At 33.1% G+C, this 20,376-nt stretch overlaps 1 protein-coding gene across 6 annotated transcripts; it reads left to right on the top strand.

The window, feature by feature from the left end:
• Positions 1-216: 216 nt before the first annotated feature.
• Positions 217-12,578, top strand: LOC134647829 (protein tipE). Of its 6 annotated transcripts, none has more exons than XM_063502157.1 (4): positions 217-418; positions 7,261-8,355; positions 10,325-10,375; positions 12,103-12,578. In XM_063502157.1, the coding sequence occupies exons 2-3, from the start codon at positions 7,391-7,393 to the stop codon at positions 10,350-10,352; spliced, it is 993 nt and encodes a 330-aa protein (XP_063358227.1). In that variant the 5' UTR covers positions 217-418; positions 7,261-7,390; the 3' UTR covers positions 10,353-10,375; positions 12,103-12,578. The 6 variants fall into 6 exon arrangements, with proteins under 6 accessions (XP_063358227.1, XP_063358250.1, XP_063358234.1 ...); XM_063502180.1 differs by having other exon boundaries at positions 7,298-8,355; XM_063502164.1 differs by having other exon boundaries at positions 217-388.
• The last annotated feature ends 7,798 nt before the right edge of the window (positions 12,579-20,376 follow it).

Here is a 20,376-nt window from a genome sequence, read left to right on the forward strand (position 1 = left end):
TTTTAAAAACTATAATAAAAAATTAACACAAACGGCTATACAAATCAAACTAAAATTAAATTAAAAAAATTAAAATCGTTTTTTTTTCTGAAAATATTTTATAGTTATGGACTATGGTAAAATTATAAAATTTAATGACTCGTTTAAAATTCCAAACCGCTATGTGTTTTTTTACTTTTTGATTTTCATTGATATTTCAAATTTTCTCGATTTTTCAGTATTCACTGTGTTCTAAAGCTTTTGAAGTGCCAATACTACCATTACTATACGGCCTGCGCCAGTAGTGGCAGAGTCGCGGGGCCGCGCCGACGTCTGTCGAAAAAAAGACGTTATTCACATGAACATTCTATACGTTTTCAAGAAAGGATGATATAGTGCTAATATAACAGTGTAATCTCAAACTATTGGTTTCATAAAGGTGTTTTTTCAGTGTTTCAAGGTTTCTGGGAAATGCTTTGATGAGGGTGGTTCGTTTTAGCGTCTATTTTTGGTCCGCACCATACATTGGTACACGTAAAGACCCACTCGCGTACCATTAGGTTATTAGATAGCCAATAATCGACCAGTTTGTTCTAAACAATCGTCATGTTGGCCAGCAGTAAAACTGTCAAGTCATTGCTGCATTGTGCTGTATATAGTCTGAAAATAGTATAGTAAATATAGTCTGAAAATAAATATAGCCGTAAATAGATAAAATAATCCCGTCATTAAATAAAAGATCTGGAAAACTGAAATGAAATTTCAGAAATAGTTACGTGTCAAATGAGCCTAAAATAAATAAATTTGATGATTATCGCTAAAAAGGTATTAAAAAGCTTCAGGTAGCATGTTGTTGCTACTGTTTTGATATGAATTTAATGCTTTAGGCCATATAAAAGAGGTACAATTGTAAACCATGACGTCAGAGAAGCCTAAAGAAAAGGCAGGTTGAGGTTATGTTATGTAATAACGGTTTAATGTACGCGATTGCTTGGAATGGTGTTTTTCAGACATGGGTTATATAAAAGAGTTAAGACGGAAAAAACTAGTTATGATTTGATACCGAATAGTATATATAATAAATTCCAATAGGTAGGTAGGTATACTCTGTTGTTGTATGTTGTACTCACAGGTAAACATTGGAATTTCAAGTGTTCCTCTACACATTTTATTTAGGCGCAGCTTTCCTTGTTTCCTCGTTGATTTATTTAAAAAAACGAATCTTTACCTACCTGATTTTATTAATGCATAGGTATTTAATTTTCTTTCATTATATTATATAAGATACCCATGACGGAAACTGAAAAGATAACAATGTTGAATCGCACTTCAGTTAACAGTCCTTAGTTATTGTAAAAATAAAACCGTGTAACATTGAAACTTATACGAACATTCCTATAATTGGATTAGTCATAAATCTTTGTGGTCATGTGATCAAACTCTGGTCATAATAATCTTTTATTATTCCATACATAAAAGATTTGGAAGCTAATTCGACAACAAAAACGCATAGAACAATGTTATCTCCGTCGAGCATAAACAGTGGAACGGCGCGCTGCTACCGACACGACTTGGCACAGCGTAAATACTTATACAGAAAGTTCTGTTTTTGGGCGTTTTTTTTTGTTGTCCCCTACACTTTTTTTTTTTCAAATTTGGGATTTTTTATGTTATTTCTACTCAGAATCACGAGCTCTTTCTATCCTAATAGGAGAAAAAAAGTGTCTCAAAATTGACATACATTATTCGATCTTTCCATTTCGCGACCGCCATACAAAGTCTATGAAAAATGGTGACGGAATGGAAATAAAAACCTTAGGACACTTTTTTTCTCCTATTAGGATAGAAAGAGCTTGTGATTCTGAGTAGAAATAACATAAAAAATCCCAAATTTGAAAAAAAAAAGTGTAGGGGCAACAAAAAAAAACGCCCATTTGAAGTAATACCTCGATGCGTTCTTGTATGAAGGTAAAAAAATCAGAATCCTGTACATTATACTTATCCGGCAGAAAGGATAATATTTTATATCTATTACATCAATGTTTAGGGTTGTGTTAGTAATTTATTTAAAATAAAGCAAATCATGAAAGTAAAGTAGGTAGATTTAAATGATCAATAATAATAATAAGACAATAATACTCACAATAAGAAAAAAGAGTCGGCTTTGTACTCAAAAACAACTGTATAACTTCAGTGTAAAGACTTATTTGTTATTATAATGCCGTCTTAATAGTTACGTCAGCTAGGCTTAATGTTGCAGCAACGTTTCCATAGTGCATGATAGACTTATATTTTAGATTACACTTACATCACAGCCTTGAAAATCTACTCATAATTACTTTTGTACCTTAAAAATCCCTCATCCATGTAAACGTAAAGGGTTGTGTTAGATACCTACCCACGTCTAAAATAATGTTAGGTTTTTTAAACAGCAGTAGCTGTTTTACTCTGTGATCAAAGCTCCCATTGAAGCAGCTGGCCCAGTTGCCAGGCATTTCAGCGACACGTCACTAGCTGCAGGCTACAGGGTGTCGGATATTGTTGCTTTCTGTGCACTCAACTTATTTATACCCCTATTAAAACTACTTAGGTACTAATAGCGTTATTCATAAACGGCTGCTAATTTAATCAGTTGATGATCGTCGTTTGTCCCTATCTGTTGTTATGCTATAGAGAGGGAGAAACGACGATCATCAGCTGATTAACTTAGCAGACGTTTATCGAATAACGCCATAATACCATAGAGTCCACCTAAGCTAACTTTGCACTGACTTGAATAGAACAAAGTGGTAAGGTCAAACGTCATATTTCATGAAATTTAACACCGATATTGCATTGACACACTTTGTTATTGCAAATGCCAGACAAATTTAGCTTGGTTTGACTCTAACAATGCACGAGTAGGGTTTCGCCAGAATGTGTTAAACAAAAACAATCTAACCGAAATTATTTTTACCATCTAGTTAAAAGATAAACGAATTTTATATATCTGTGATCATTATTCATTATTCATCACTTATTTGGAATTTTGTCAACATAAAAATAATATAAGAATTCTTCAATGCGTTTCTATCATTTAAAAAACTTGATATTTAAAAATTACTTAAACAATTTTATTTTGAAAATCATTGCTCCTAAAATCCAAAACCGCATAAAACAACAAAAACAATTATTATAGAGTCGTTGATAAGTTTTTTACCAGATACCGCGAAAATTTATAATTTCAAAAGCCTATGTAGGTAAATATGGATATGCGTATTGTGTGCGCATTATTTATTCCACCGTATTTTTTTTGTCTCAACACATATCATTTTGTTTTTATAATGCCGGTGACACAAAATCGTTTTTAACCAACTTGGACGAAAACGAAGTTTATTTACGAAAATACGGGTCAAAGTTTTTCAAAAGCTTATTTGTCGTATAAACTTTTAGATAGGGTGCGATGCGTTAGAACATAGATTACGTTACAACACATGTTTATAATTTAAAATGTTGCCCACTCTTCACTGCTCAGGGGAAAAAGTGTGCTAATGTAATATACGTGTGTATGAAAACAATTGAAAGGTAAAGTGTAAAAGACCAAACATGACTGTCTGCCTCTTGCAGCCAGAAGTCAGGCTAAATCTGGTCTGAATCGATACGACATCAGACGGCCTGGCGCCGGGATGGCGAGTTTACATAACTTTCGCCTCTGCCACGCGGATGACGCTGCCAGAAATGGTTCAACATTATTATTGCATCATGACCAGAGGTCAGACTTTGCAAAGTTTATATTTAGAAGTCCTACTTGAGCCTACCTTAATTTAATTGTCTTTATAAACTGAAAATAGATGTCATATATTAAAGAAAAAGTGACGAAGCCCTCCAGTGGTGAAGGCCGGATTCGAACCGGCGTCTTTAGCAATCCGGGTTAACGCCTTGAACCCCTTGGCCACCCCGCCACTTTAAAACTTTATTATTATTTTGATTTGTGTTTTTACTTAAAAAACACAAATCAAAATAATGAATAAAATAATTTTAATTGTTCCCAAAGTTGTTAATTGTCGTTGTTAAATTGGTTACAGAAGTTTACATATTTAAAATAAATTAAGTTAATAGTATACGTACAGTCAAGTGTAAAAATATGAATGTAGACAACTTACTCAAAAAGATGTCCCATGGTTCTTAATTCACTGACATACGAGTAAGAGCTATGGGACATATTTTTGAGATGATTTGTGCACCCATATTTTTACCCTTGGCTGTACCTGAGAATGTTAGATACTTAGATAAGTATACGACGGCCCGATTCAAACTTTATGATTTTTGTTTGAAGAAACGTCACTTATACACTGACATATCTAATCCATATCGTATCTAGACGTAATATTTGACGTATCTTAAAGTTCAAATCGGGCCGTAAGGCCGCCAATCACTATTAAGTCAATTTTTATCCAGAATGACGCATTTACTAATTTCATCCTAGAATACTGAGACAAGTAGGTATAGTGCTAGCAGTTTTCACGAGACTTGTTTTTCTCAGGTATATAATGGGATTCAATTACGTACCGTAGGTCGCGGTGCAGCGTGCAGCGGCGCTTGTAAACATCGAATACCTAGTAAATCGGATTGCGGGTGTTTGTACAAGGAAAATGACTTGCAGTATTATTCTTTGAGGTCGTACTTATGTTGGATATAAAATTTTGTTTGTATTTATTTAAGTTTTTCAATAATAAGTAGGTAAAGTGTAGTACTTATTACATATTTAAATTTTTTCCGTTTTCTATTAGGCAAGTAGGTCTGAAGACATTGTTATTTAGAGGAAATAAATATTTTGATATACGCGGGATACCTACTTAGATTTTTTAGAATAGAGAAAACTGTAGTAATTAGAAAGTCAGTCCGTAAAAGAAGTACAAAACGATAAAGTCGTAAAACCAATTACCAAACAAATATAACAGAAACCTTATTAAATTGTACAACGGGACTTAATCGCGTATCTAAGTTTTAAGATTTACCTCCGACGTTTCGAGGACGGCTTGTCCCCGTGGTCTCAGAGAAGACCCGAAGAGTCTTCTCCGAGACCACGTGTAAAAATCGTGAAAGTAAAAATCAGTGATAACAGAAACCTGTACATATTTTTATTGACGAGCTCACAATAAAAGTGGTCTAATCATATGAACGAAATATTTCTCGAGATAAAAATTTCTAACAACACCCGACAACGACATACAATTTTCCAATTACCTATGAGCATTTTTTTAAAAACAAATGATAAACGAATATAATGTACCTACCCTACTTATAAACGTTCATCGTAGTGACACTTTCTTAAATTAAATCCCTATATTTTATATTGCTTGATCTGCAAGTGGCCCATCAACCTAACCTTCATTGTTACCCATCTAGAACAAAGGGCCTTAAGACGAAACAGGAGCTGAGATTTAAATATTTTAGGTAAATATATCTGTCTCACTAACGGAAGCGGCTCCTAAAACTAGTGCGATAAGGACAAGGCGAAAAATCCTGCGTAAAAATCTCAAAAATCGAGGTTTCGTACTCGACTGTTTCCTCCTCCAAAACTTAACCAATCTTAACCAAATTTGGAAATCTAAATTATTATGAAATTATCTGTGTTGGACCGTTTTGCTTTTTTGGCTAATTGATATCAGTTTTGAATACCACGCCTTGAGAGGCATAGTCAATTAGGCCATTTTGGCCATTTTTGAAGGGCTCTAGCTCCTTAAAACACAAAACTATCAAAAAAAGCAAAACGGTCCGACACAGATATTGACAATATTAATCTGTGTTGAAAAAATCATTGCTCTAGCTTCAAAACCCACGGAGGAAACAGTCGAGTACGTTTGTATGGAGAGATGACCACTCCTGTTGGCTCTTTCTTTACCACGCATAGATATAAATACGAAAAGAAGTATATAACATTATTTTTCTACTCCAGCACTTAAATGTGTCAATTAAATGACTGACAGTGATATCTAAAGCAATGTCATTTGAATGCTTTGTCTATAGGCTCATAAGATGACTGCTAGCAGTCATCTTATGAGTATAATACAACTGCTTTATTTTTTTTAAAGATACAAGTTCCGATCATCTTGATTGAAAGAGGTATGTTTTCATTTACAATAATAACTCTTTTTTTTTAAATAATAACTCAATTTTTTTTAAATATTAACTCTTTTTTTTTTAATAATAACTCTTTTTTTTTAATAATAACTTTTTTTTTTTTTTTTTTGCAGCTGTCATAGAAAAAGTAATGTATGCAACAGCTCATAATTGGTTCTTAAAATTCTCGGGTCTTTTTTTACAAAACTCGACTACGTCTCGTTTTGTAACTTCGACCCTTGAATTTTAAGAACCCTTATTATATAACTGTTGCATAAACTACTATTAAAATAAGTTTGATAGAACATCGTCATTTTGCTAAAAACAACCATTTTCCACAATATTCATAGAAATTAATGTTACCTACCATCTAGATTCTCCGGTTAAACATTAGCTAAGATAGTCGTAATTATTTCCAAGAAATTCCAGAGTAAAGCTAGAAGGAATAATGTTCCTGGGGGATTATCGTTAGTTCTCATGATTTATGGCCAAGCTGAGAAACACGATAACAGGGATAATAGGAATTTCGGAAATTTCTTCGTTACGTACCTAATTCTTTACGATGGTAATTTTTTTCACTTACATAATTATACATATTATGTACTTATAAGATATTAAATACAAAAACTTATTTAATTTTCTAAAACTAACTTTTTCTGGAATTTATTAATAATATGGCAATTTTCTGAAATAAATGATTATTTAATTTTTTTTTTTTTCATTTATTTATTAACACAATATATTTACATTCAAAAAATTATGACAGCGAACAAAGCCCCCTGAGGCTTAACTGCCGCTGTAATCGCTCTTATATTTACTCTTAATATATTATATTAAACTATGGAGTATTTCATTTCACGAAGTCGGCATTCATGTCTCTTATCTCTTAATTAAATATTTAGTTTTATATGAACGGGTAGGTAGGTACGTAGGTAAATGTGGTTATTATCAGGGCACTCCGTGGAAACTAGTTTTAAATAAAAAAGTATATATAGGTAAAATTAACATTCAAAAAATTTGGTTTAACAATGTATGAGAAATTAGTTTTAGCCTAAAACGGGTTTCAATGAGGTACCTCCATATATTATGTTATAATTTAAAATTTAAATTTACTTATTTAAAAATAGTAATATCAAGCGCTGTGATATTACCGAACCTCATCAAAGTATTTCTTCTCAGACGTACAAAATGAAATAAAAGTAGACCCATGAAAAAGACGGCGTGACATCACACAGGCCATGAAAAGGTTGAAATGACACAGCCCAGCTGAAGCTAGCGCTATGGTCGCTCCTAGCGCTCCCACGCCACCATGGCCGACGAAGAGAAACTGCCGATACCCCCCACATTTCTCGAGAAACTATTATTCTACACAACAGCTACTTTCGTTCTTTTGGCTACCTTCAGTCTGTTTGCTTTCCTTTTTCTCGTACCATTCGTCATAGAGCCCGCCTTCACAACTATATTTATGCAGTTCGATCCGGTCGGAGCATTATGTGTGACCGCACAGGTCAAACACCTCGTGGGAGCCAGCAACTGCACCTGGGCTTCTTGTAGGGAAGGCTGCACCAAAGATCTTTACGAGTGCACCCAGATAAGAGTCAACTACAAACTCGGTGCATCACCTAACGTTTCAGCAACAGAATACGAGAACCTGATCAGATCCGAAAGAGCTATAAGAGAATACGAAGGCGAGAACTATGAAGCTGCAGGAGACCAAAATTATTCAGAAATGGCGGAGGAAACAGAGTTAGCCGATGCGTTACCAACCGGCCTTCAGGGCAACGACTCGGAGTGGTACTTTACCGGTGCCCGTCTGTTTCCCAACGTCAAGGGCTGTGGATACCCTCCAATATTAAATTGTACAGTATTCCTATCCAAGTATAGACCTTTAGGTAACAACTACACATGCTACTACAGCCGGGTGGACCCCGGTTTAGTCATAACAGACCTCGATATGTGGCAGAACACTTTAAACCTAGTATATGCGATGGCAATCCCGATACCGTCTTTCATTATTTCTGTGATCTATTTGACATTTGCTTACTTCAAGATATATAACACTGAAGAGGAGTCTGAGCAAGCGCCTCTGCAGAGCGATGCTGAAGGCATGGCCACGGGAGACGACGAGAAGCCCACGACCCCGGGCAGCGATACATTCAGGGAAGACCTGGCCTGCTTCGGTCATCAGTTGAAAATGCAGCTGGCAAACGAGAAGTCCAAGGAAGGCTTCGAGTCAAATAGTCCACCAATTTCCAATTCGGCTTCGCTATCTGGGTGAGTATTGTATATCCTAGGTTATATACCTACATTAATAGAAATCTGGCATTATTTGGAATATTGAATCGGATGAAATAGGAATGGTTAAAATTAGCTTAATTCCGTATTTAGTGAACGATTTGGTGATAGGAGAAAGTCACTATCCCTAGTAAGTAAGTGCAGTAATGACAATCCTAAAATATAGGTACTTCTCATTTGTTGGGCAGGATTTGTCTTTAAGTATTTATTTATTTATTTTAAACTTTATTGCGCATCAAAAAAAAGTATAAGAGGCGGACTAAATGCCTCGTGGCATTCTTTACCAGACATAATTACTTTAACAACAAAAACAGTAATGCCTTACGGTTCTTAGATCTGTTAGGTTAATAATGTTCCGTCTTAGCTAACTTTGTTGTTGACTTTAACAGAGGTGTCATTATTAGGTAGATATTTATGTTGACTAGTTATTATGTATGTAGGTAGAAAGTATACTGCTCTAACATACCGAATCAAAAAACGATCTACAAGTAGGTAAATAATATTCCTCGCACACAAAATAATAAATAAGCGCCAGTAAGATGTATTGAGATTAATATTAATTGCCAATTTTTCAATCCTAATATATCATAATCCTTTTTTAACTAGTGGCTCTGTGAGCTGTAGACCTCGCGAACCCCCTGAAAATAGGACGTGAATTTATGGTTATTGGATAATACATCTTCACATGTATGTAAGAATTTTAGGATACAGTAAAAAGTATCACCCTTTATATTAAAAAACACACAAACTGTAGTCATTATCTATACAATTTTAAATAATATAGACCTCTATTTACATTTAACAATTAATAGATTGAGGACAAATACTTAACGATAAATCTTACTTTAAACTCTTACTTCTTGTACTCTAGGTCTATTTTTCTTAGTTTATGTTTTCTTTAACAATAAGTATAGAATTATGATATTCTTATACGTCGTATTTTGAGTTTTGACTTTGAACATTATTTTTATCATGTAGATTCTAGAACCATGGTATGCTTACCAAAAGTCCCAAGCCTAAAAATAATTTTCACAACAATATTCGTAATAAATCAAATATCTTTTTAAATCGACGTAAATGCTCCCGGATTCTATTCATTATTCTTGCATTTCAATTGATATGTACGTTTTCCTTTTATACTTACTCAAATTATTATTCCGCATATTGATACACTCCATTCTGTTTATTTATCTATTAAATGACATTGATATAGGTGGGAACATAACTCTGTTTTTTGTTTCTTATTTTTGAGATGTTCATAACCATACCTCGCAATCGAGCTAGCAAATCTGTAGCAGTTGTACGTCAGGGTTATTCATTACTACGCATAAACTAAAGTACATAAAATATTTTTTCTTTGATTTCAAACACACCAATATTTTCAAGCAATGAAAATTCCATGTTAACTAATATTTGAAAGAAATGCGAAAACAACGTGATTTTATAAACAAAATAACAGATATATTGAAACGCATCTAATATTGACATTGACCTGTTAATTTATATTATTTGAGTAAATTAAACCGGGTTATATCGGAAGAGGGTCAACAAGGTTCTCGATCAATTTTATTAATCTTACATACAATAAAGTTAAAGCAAGATGGTTCATCATAATCGCCAAGCCTGACACAAAACTGTCAATATGCTACGGTTTTGCTAGCTCCGTTTCCCAGAAACTTTTAAATAAAACCAGTCCAAAAGATAACAAATAATATTGTAGGTAATTAGGTATCCTACTCGTAAGTTATAGCAACTTGTAAATATGTAGGTACATAATTGAACAATAAAATAAAAACAAATAAGACTAGGGGGAGAATACCGTCGTTCTTGAGTTTTAAGTTAAAGTTTACCTTATCTAACACAGTGGTTCCACGATAGTATTCATGAAACCAATCATAAACACATTAGGTAGTATTAATACCTAAAGTAAACCCCTTGTTACTCGCAGGACCAAGTCATCCTTCGTGAACGCCTAGTGTGATACCACATCACAACCGAGGTACGTCTGAAAAGGCTTCAGCTTTACGAGTATTGCTCCCGCCTACAGCTCACAACCGCAACACACGCATTTCTGCCCATTAACACTAACGTTTTTGCACTAATCCTGTCGCTTGCGCTTGAGATTAACGTTTCCTGTCATAACTATGCAACTTATAAAACGCAGCAATCCATTATTTATTTTTATAGAAAAGTTAATGAATCTGGAATCGGAGTTTAACTAAATATTTACTACACTATTTTGTATTGGATACTGCTAATGTAAGCTTATATTCTCTAAATTAAGTAACTATAACAGACTATTTCTAGGTACATAGTTACATACATCTAATAGACTCTCCAAAACATATTTAAATAACCATGCTGCTGCATGGATGATTATTTAAATATGTTTTGGATTTTTGATTTTTAGCAGAGTTATAAATAAAAGAAGGTTAATCAATGCGGTTTTAAAGGATAATTTGGTGAGATCTGCCATGCATATATCAGGCCCATGTGTAAATTAAAATTTGTAACTTGTAACTAATCGAGTCCAAACAGTTACTAAAGTTTCGAGTTACTTTCAAGTCGCCCAAAAACATAACCAGTACCCCTAGTATAAATTTCATTCCATAGCGTGACGTACTAACTTACGCGTTCGAGTTAAGTGTCATTATGTATGGGATTTTGAGTTTCCAAAACGTCCCGCTTGGCGCTTGTTCAAAATCCCATACAAAAAAAGACATAACGCAAACGCGAACGCTCGTCACGCTATCGAACGCTAACGAACGCACGACACTAAGAACGACACTAGGGGTTCAGAATACACCTTATTACTTTACACTAGACTAGATAAAGTGACATTGACTTACAGCATTTATTTTATTTGTCCGGTACCTAGATACCGTTACGGGCTGCTTAATATCCACGACGGTTTTCAATAAAATCTGTTTAACTAATCTGAAATACAAACAAAAAATATAACGTGAGATAACAGACAACGGTCGATGATGATATTATAGCAAGTAATAGAAGTATTTATAAATTGTCAATTTTGAAAGGAATACGTACATATGATGAATAAAATATTTTCATTACATTACGTTCGTAAAAGTATGCTGCGAAGCATCATACAACATTGCCGGCCTAGTTGTTGCTGACGCTGTAGGTACCTAAATTTAAAATTTTGTCTATATTGGTTTTTAGATCGTTTGAGTACATATTTTTGTTTAAAGGACTATAAATACAATACCGCTGTGTGAAAAGAAATTGGCCTATCTTAGCTATAATTACTTGGCCGGCAACCGGCAATCCCTAATTTCCCAGACTCTTCAGTAATGTATTATTATTTTAAGGCTGCACATTGAGTCGAGGAAGTAAAAATAAGATTATTTGCTTGATAAGATTCCATTATCTATTTTAAGCTAAGCTTTTAACATATGCTTAATCAACATTTTAATCAAGTATCACCGCTATGGCTACAAGCCTATAATTATACTACTTATTATCTAAAAATAATTGTTTATTTATTTCATTCCCTCTATTTGTTAGGCCATATGATATGACTTAACAAATAGGGATTGTAATAAATAAAAGATGATTTAACTAATCATAGTTTTGCATATAACGTTCTCAAATATACATTTCTCGTTATTTTAAAGTTGGACCCACATCCCACATATCTTCTCCTTTTCAATCCAAACATCAGTGGTGGTTTCTCTGGACTCATATAAATTATTATCTTTACAGATGACAGGATTCCTGAAGAGTAGGTGTCGGCTACAAAGTGTATCACGAAATGAGGTGAACGATCATAGCGCGAGGACAAACTCGACTAATTGTGATCGAAGACTTCTACTCCGAGCGACACTCTACTCGTACTCAACCAGATGAGGAGAGATTAGGAAGATAGGATGGACGATAGAAATTTTTATAAAGCGTTGTGAAATGCAGGTTTCGTGGTAACATTTTCTATTTCGGAAATTTACGGGTGTGTGTTTTAAACTCTTCGTGCGTCAAGCGTGATGTGATACGGCCGTTTCGTTCATTGTAACCCAATATAAGGCATATTCGATCGATTGGATTATTTATTTACACGTTCGTTCGGCACGGTTTAAGCCATCAAATAAATTATACATAGACTTTCCTTTTCAGCCGGTCAAATTTTTGGAATGTTAACAAATGACCGACCCATGTCATTAGACGAAAAAAGGTAGATTTTTTTACTTATATGCTAATTAATAATTTCCATCAAGGTAGTTAGTACAAGCGTTTCACCATTCACCGTATGTATAGACTATTTCTCGTCTATTAATAGTTTAATGTTATCTCTCTCTATTAGTTTAATGTGTCTCTTCGAATTGTTAACGTTATTTTTACCTTTAAATAAAGCATGGATTAGTCAAGTCTATTTTACAGGTTTCTGATAAAGAAATCATTACGGAGGAAATTGATTTTGATAATTAATTCTAAAATGAGCACATACCTAGTAGCGCAATATTTATTTTCAGTGGTAGTTTTTTTTAATTAAATCAAATAGGTAGGTATTTGTAAGGTTTACTTTCATGAAAGCAATACGCCGTTCCATTTTTGTTTATTTAATACAATAATAAATAACAAGTGTCCCATCAAAAGGAAATTCTAGTATGCTCAGCGTTGCTCAATGAACGCATTGTTTCCGCTAAGAAAATGTTACTGTGAAAAACGAATTATATTAGAAATAAAAGATTTTATCTCCTATATAATTATATAAAAATAAGATTTTATTATGCTCGTATGCTACTGGTGTCAAATGCACGCGTGCTGAATATAAAAATGTTGAAATACATATAAAAAAATATAACGTGAGATAATATGTAAGGAATCGCAAGCTGTTTACAATAATAATAATATTTATGAATTTAATTGCATATAAAGAATAAAGTTTATTATTAAAATGTATAAACACATCGACTATAAAAAAATAATTATTTTAAATATTAGTCAATGATTCACAGTACAACTTCATAATATCATTTTAGTTGTAAGTGTAGTTAATTTGTATACCCATTTTTCATATATTTTATATCTTTTGTTTCAATTTTGAAAATATGAATAATTAAAACTTCAAAACGACAACAAAATAATGTAAACTTTACGTAAATACTGCCCAAAATTTAATAACGATATGTATGAAAAATAGTTCGTAATTACTCAATTTGTAAAATACTTACTGAAAACATACAAGGTGTCCCAAGAAGTAGTGATATACTGAAGCTGGGAGGTAGAGGACCTAGAGGGCTATCTGAATCACCCCCATGTATGTTCCGCGATTTTTCGTATTTTCGGAGTTATGATTTTTTTTAATTTTTCACCTATCGCCGAGTACGATGAGATTTTTATTTATGGTGACGTGAATTATTGCGGTAGATGCTTGATTTTTTTTGTGTGCTAAGCTGATAGATAGGCCAATTCAGTATGGTAACATTTACTATCGTTAGATCTTTGAATGGAACTAAAAAAAACGAATGCCAAGAAAGATAAAATTACCCAGTATGTTTTATTTTTTTAAGCGCCCTTGAAGTTGTGAACATACTGGGTAATTTTATCTTTCTTGGCATTTTTTTTTTAATTCCATTCTAAGATCTAACGATAGTAAATGTTACCATACTGAATTGGCCTATCTAGCAGCTTAGCACACAAAAAAATCAAGCATATACCGCAATAATTCACGTCACCATAAATAAAAATCTCATCGTACTCGGCGATAGGTGAAAAATTAAAAAAAATCATAACTCCAAAAATACGAAAAATCGCGGAACATACATGGGGGTGATTCAGATAGCCCTCTAGGTCCTCTACCTCCCAGCTTCAGTATATCACTACTTCTTGGGACACCCTGTATAAAAATGTAAGTGCAGCTACAAATATGCTATTTAAGTATTCAATTGCTGACTTTGAGAATACAGAAAATAAAAATACGATTAAACGTTACGTTATAAAATCGTTGTTTGTACACCCTGAATTGTTTTTTTTTAATAATATTGAACGAACATCAAGTAGTCATAAATAACCTAAACCAGTTCTCCGAAGTGAACTAGCATCTAATCCAGTTAAATTAGAGCTAAAGGTTGTCATTAATTTGCAAGACGGTCTTTGAAATCGATCGCTAATATTTAGTTCGCCAGAAAATAAGCTTTTATAAACTTAACTATAAAAGCTGTAATGAACTTTTTAAGAACATACCTACATAAAATGACCTTACAACATGAAACCGTACCCACGTAACGACAAACGTCCATAAAACGTCACTATCTTAATAGCAAAAATGTAGACTACCCTGTACATATTATCTACCTTAATTTTATGTAACACTTTCACTAGAGATTACCCCTACATCTGAGACTACACGTAAGACGTAATACACGTAGCGAAATATTCTGGGTACCGAACTGTCATCTTTTATTGCAGTTATTTACTAAAGTACTTATGCATACGCGAACGAAGTCGCGGGCGGAGGCTTGTAATTTATACAATTATTTATTAAAATGAAATATAACAGTGATTCTTTACAACTACGTTTTGTTACCTCGCTCTTGTGTTTTAAAGTTTTATAACCACTTGGTTTAACTAGCTAAAATAGGACAAGGCAATTTAAGTTTCGTCTTGTTATGCCCAAAATTAAATAATTGCAAAACATAATATGATGATTATTCATATAAACATAAGTCCGTTTAAAAGTGATTTACAAATTTCTTGTAAACACGAGACAATATTTTTTGCGCTAAACTTAAACTGGGAGCCTATGCAGTTTAGCAAATAAAATTAAGGGCCATTTTCAACATTTTCACAAAATGTTAAATTGTTGTAGTGCACAAACTATATTAATTACATCTCGGTTAAGTTAAATTTATGTATAGTTTTATTAGTTTGAATATACCCATTGCAGCCACTGCGCTTTCCCTTATAAGTCTTAAGCAAAACCAAACCCTGGTGTAAATAGTGTGTTCTGACTTCGACAAACGGTGCTATCACCTCATTGAGTACTTGTACTTAGCTTTTGATTTTCAAAACACCTATGTAATTAAAATATTTGAACTGCGTCTGCACCACCGTGCTACTTAATTAAATAGCCCTCGCCTGCAATGCTTGTATCGATTGTACTGTCCCGCATTTCACCTTTTAATAAATTTATACATTCCTAACAAGTTACCGCAATAATTCTACCATATCAACTGTCAACTTATTAGTCTTCTCATTAGTTGAGAGTGATATTGGAAACGGCAATAATTGTAAAAACAGATGTATAGTTATATTACACAACAGACAGTAATTTTGATTCAATTTTAAATCAATATTAAGGCCCATTTACACGATACAAGATTCTTGAACAAGAATTGGCAATAATTGTATGCAAGTTTTGCCGTTCAATAATTGAATTCAAGAATTGAATCAAAGTGTTTACACATGAGCAATAACCAAAATCTTGAATGCAATTATTGTATACAATTCTTGATAGGCAATATTCTTGACACCAAAGACATTTATTGAACGGCAATAATTGCATGCAAGTCTTGACAGGTCTAAACTTCAAGTTGAATCAAGTATGATGTATTGAAGCAAGAATTGAACCGATTTGCAATGGCAGATTTTCATTCAATATTGAACGTTCTTTGTGGGTGGTAAAACTGATAAAATGAGCAAAAATAATTTTAAATTAGGTAGTTCGGAGATACTTAATTAAATTCATAGAAATTTATAGAATTCATCAACGTTTGTGGGACACAGAAAATAAAAATTATATAAAACCGCGAGGCTCGCCGCGGGGCAGCTTTTTCTAAAGAATTTGGGGTAGAAGGTTTTGGTCCCAAAGAAATAACGAAGAAACTTAAGGGTATAAGAACGCAATATCAAGCTGAAAAGAAGAAAGTGAAGGATTCAATGGGAACTGGATCTAGCAGTGCTGATGTTTATAAGCCATATTAATAACTTGTGTGGTACAATTTGATGGACGCATATTTAACGCTTCTTCTGTTACGTTTTTCTAACAGTTTTTCTCGTAACACAGTTGCTACTATAGCAGCGACAAGGAACACACCTTCGCGTACGGAATTCATGCCGAAAATAAAATATGGATTGGCACTTCTTGTATTCAATTAACTGCACTAGACTTCGTTTACACGTATGCCAGTATTGAATTCAAGTTGCTACTTGAATACAAGAATTTCACGCATGTTTAGATAGTGCAAGTTTTTTGTTGCCTTAATTTTATTGTATTGAATGTTCAAGAATCTTGTATCGTGTAAATGGGCCTTAATATTAAATTGTCACATGGCACATTAAATATATCTTGCCATTGTATAATTTGTAATTTCCATTAAATACAAATATAACAACAAAAGGTTTGTGAATAATGCGATCAGTCATGAATACATAATTATTGTAATAACGTGCATTTTCTGTATCTTTAATTTTTCATTACGGGACCAGGTTTTTTTGGCATAATTTTGTTTCTGTAAATACTTTAAGAGACGTATGAAAGCGCTAAGCACTCATTATTGTTGTTGACAACAAAATGTATTAAGAAATATACGCTGGATATAAAACTACGGAACTGTTGAATATTATAAAATCAGTTAGGGTAATTGCTATAGTTATTGGCCACTACATTGTAATTGACCTTTACAGTACATATAGTGCTACTTTCCCGAACTAGTGCGGGAAATAGCACTTTCCGTGCGTATGTCGAAGGTTTAAAGTGCCATATGTACTGTAAAACGTTGTACGATACACGTGCGAATAGGTAATTCGCAACTCGTGTCGATTTAAAACACTCCCTTCGGTCGTGTTTTAATTTATCGCCACTCGTATCGAATTTCCTCTTTTCCGCACTAGTATCGTAAATAACTATTCCTAACAAATCAGAAAGAAACAAGCGAAAAGAAGTCTTACGGCCATATTCGAACTTTAAGATAGGTACGTCAAATACTCGATATTGAAGCGATATGGAATGAATATGTCAGTGTGAAACAAGTGTCAAAAGTGACGTTTCTTCAAACAAACGCGTCACTTTTGACACTTGTTTCAAACTGACATATCCATTCCATATCGTTTCAATCTCTAGTATTTGACGTATCTTAAAGTTCGAATATGGCTGTTATTGTTAAGAGAGGCCAATTACTATGACTAGGGTCTGCACGACGGATCCGAAATGTATAGGAATATCCGCGGATAATTTCATACATTTCGGATCCGGATTGCAAACCCTAACTATGACTATAGCAGTCAGCCTATTAGCGAAATACTTAATCAAGGATACCACTTACACTGAAGACATGTTAGATTATGCTAAATCCTACGCACATGTATAGATAAATATAAAGTTTTAAGAATTAAATATAAAATAAAGCTATGCTTTTCACGTTTTAATTGTTGTTTAAATATAAATTAAGCACAATTAAAAATTGGTTTTGTATTTTATAAGTTCTTATGTTATTCAAAACTGTGTACGGAATGGTAATTTTAAAGAGGAAACTTTGTTGGGGTGATGTGTGTTACACAAAGTAACATTTAAAAGTAAGTGTTAGGCAACAAAACATTTCAAGTTCGACAATGTGATATACTCTAACGAGAGAAAAGCAATCGATCAAATTTGTCGTTGCAGAGTTTGCATTCATGCCCGAGACACTGTTCTTCACTTCGCAAATTGACAGTCTTGATTGATTGCAATATTTATTCTGAATTTAATAGACCAGAGTTAACCCAAGTAAATTATGGAATTTCGAATTCGGCTATCCCTCAGGCAAACCGAATGTACCTATTTAACCTACTGAATCAAGTTCGGTGAAAAACAAATAAAAAAACCGTTTATCGTTCTGGTTTTGTCTCATACATCGTTTTAGTAAAAGTAAATTTTTTACGATTTTTTATTGAGTACCTAATCGTAATTTAAACTACCTATGTCTTTAAATTTTCATTTCAAAACTCTCATGTAAAAATGTGACATGCAATATACTTGTTATTATTTATGTACATGTTGACCTTCTTTTTTTTTATCTAGCTTTAAAATGTAAGTGAGAAGCAATTCGTCAATATCATATTGTAATCTAATGTCAAATTATTTTTTAGATTAACCATTTTTCATTGTTTGACCGTGCGATTTCTGAAATTTTGGTTGTGTGTTTAGACATAGCGATTAAGTGATAATAAAATTTGCAGCAGCTTGTGAAATTGCAACGTGCTGTTCCTGCGTTGCTTTAAACTTGATGTCCTATAAAAATAATATTGTAAGTGGGAGGTGCAAACAATTACAGTGAGCGGTCCAAGGCATGCTGGCTTTTGTCTAATAGGTATACAGAGTGATTCATGAGACGTGAGCAGGACTAAGCCTACACAATTAGAAAATGTATAAAAATAGGTCACCACAATATTTAAGTAAATAAATCACACTTTTTTCTGTTGTTATACTTTTTGGTAAGGACAAATGACAATTATCTACAATCATGGATACCCTACGACATTTAATTAACAAAGATAAAACCTTTTTAACCGTTATGACAGCACTTTCAGTATGCAGAAAATAAAATGTCACACTTCAGTGAGATACGATTTTTCAAAAGTAACCAGACTCCGATGACATTCAATTTGGCATTTGTTATGGATGAAACAAAGAGGGTGACCATAAATGTCGTAAATAAATTGAAACTTTTTCTTAAACAGAATAAAATAAATTAAAGTTAATCTCACAAATACTGGTATGAAACAGTTGATTATTAACTTACTGTATGCGTAGGCTTGATCCTGCTCACGTCTCCTGAATCATCCTGTATACCTGCGCTTTACCTTTAAAACTTTATTTAACCTAAAAATATGTGAAATGCTCGTCATTTTCAACATACTTAGTATGGTAAAGTAAAAAGAAAGCGTTTGTATATTTATATTTTGTTTGTTATCTCTTTCCTGCGGTATTGTACCTTTTTGTAATTGCTATCATCGTATCATCGACGGTAAGTAAGTTTAATTCTGGTGATTTATATTAGCTTACCTATACTTTATTTTATTAAATGGAGCAGACGTTATGGGTATGGCTATATTGGCTATTTTGCACTGGCACTAATCCATGTGACCAAATAGTGAGGGTTATAGCTCGTTTTGCATGAATAGAAATTAATCGTACTGTAAGAATAGATTATAGACAGTTTGTCAGCAGCAAAATATAAGCAACACAAAGAAGAGTATGTACCGTAGTAGTAAGTAAGATTTGAAATAGAACAGAACATTAAAATGATCTTTAACAAAACAGAAACTGAAAAATCCAGACTTGAAACATTAATGTCTAAGTTAGACACGTGGTATTTAAATACTAAATTGTGATATTCGATAATTTTCTATTCAGGCATTTATTAATTGAACCTAATAATGAGTTATCTGCAGAGTTATGGGCAGAGTTGCCTACAGAAGTGCCTCGCACTTGACTGCGCGACCCAACGTGCATCTCACCTTATTATTTCGTGTCTTCTAGTATGTATTAGAGTGAGTTTTGTGGCCTCTCGGTGTATTCTTTGCATTAATGGGTATTTTTAACTTATAGACCTATATTCGTAGTCTCAAAGGCTATTTAGTCTTAATATTTTTACATTTATGTGTCTTTATTTTCGCTAGATAGAGAATCAATAATAAGATTAATGAATAAAAAGCATACACTTAATGTAAATTCATCTTTGTGGAAATATGAAGAAATATAATAATTATTAAGAAAAAAATAATTATAATGCATATTATTTTTTATTTATGTCAGATATGTTCAATAAACGACTGAAGCGACTTGAAGCTTTTTGGCTTATGACATGAATTATAACTAATAACACTTTTTATGTAAATAATAATATTATAAAAATAATAATATTATCTATCATCTACATCCATTGAGACAGGTAAATGTTTTACATAGAGAAATGAAATAGATATAAATCGAGTCAGCATTAATAGATAGAAATGTCCACTTAGGTATAATTTGTAAAACAAAATAAACTCAATATTTGTTGC

Source organism: Cydia amplana, chromosome 1 (assembly GCF_948474715.1).
Source record: "Cydia amplana chromosome 1, ilCydAmpl1.1, whole genome shotgun sequence".
Lineage (NCBI taxonomy): Eukaryota > Metazoa > Arthropoda > Insecta > Lepidoptera > Tortricidae > Cydia > Cydia amplana.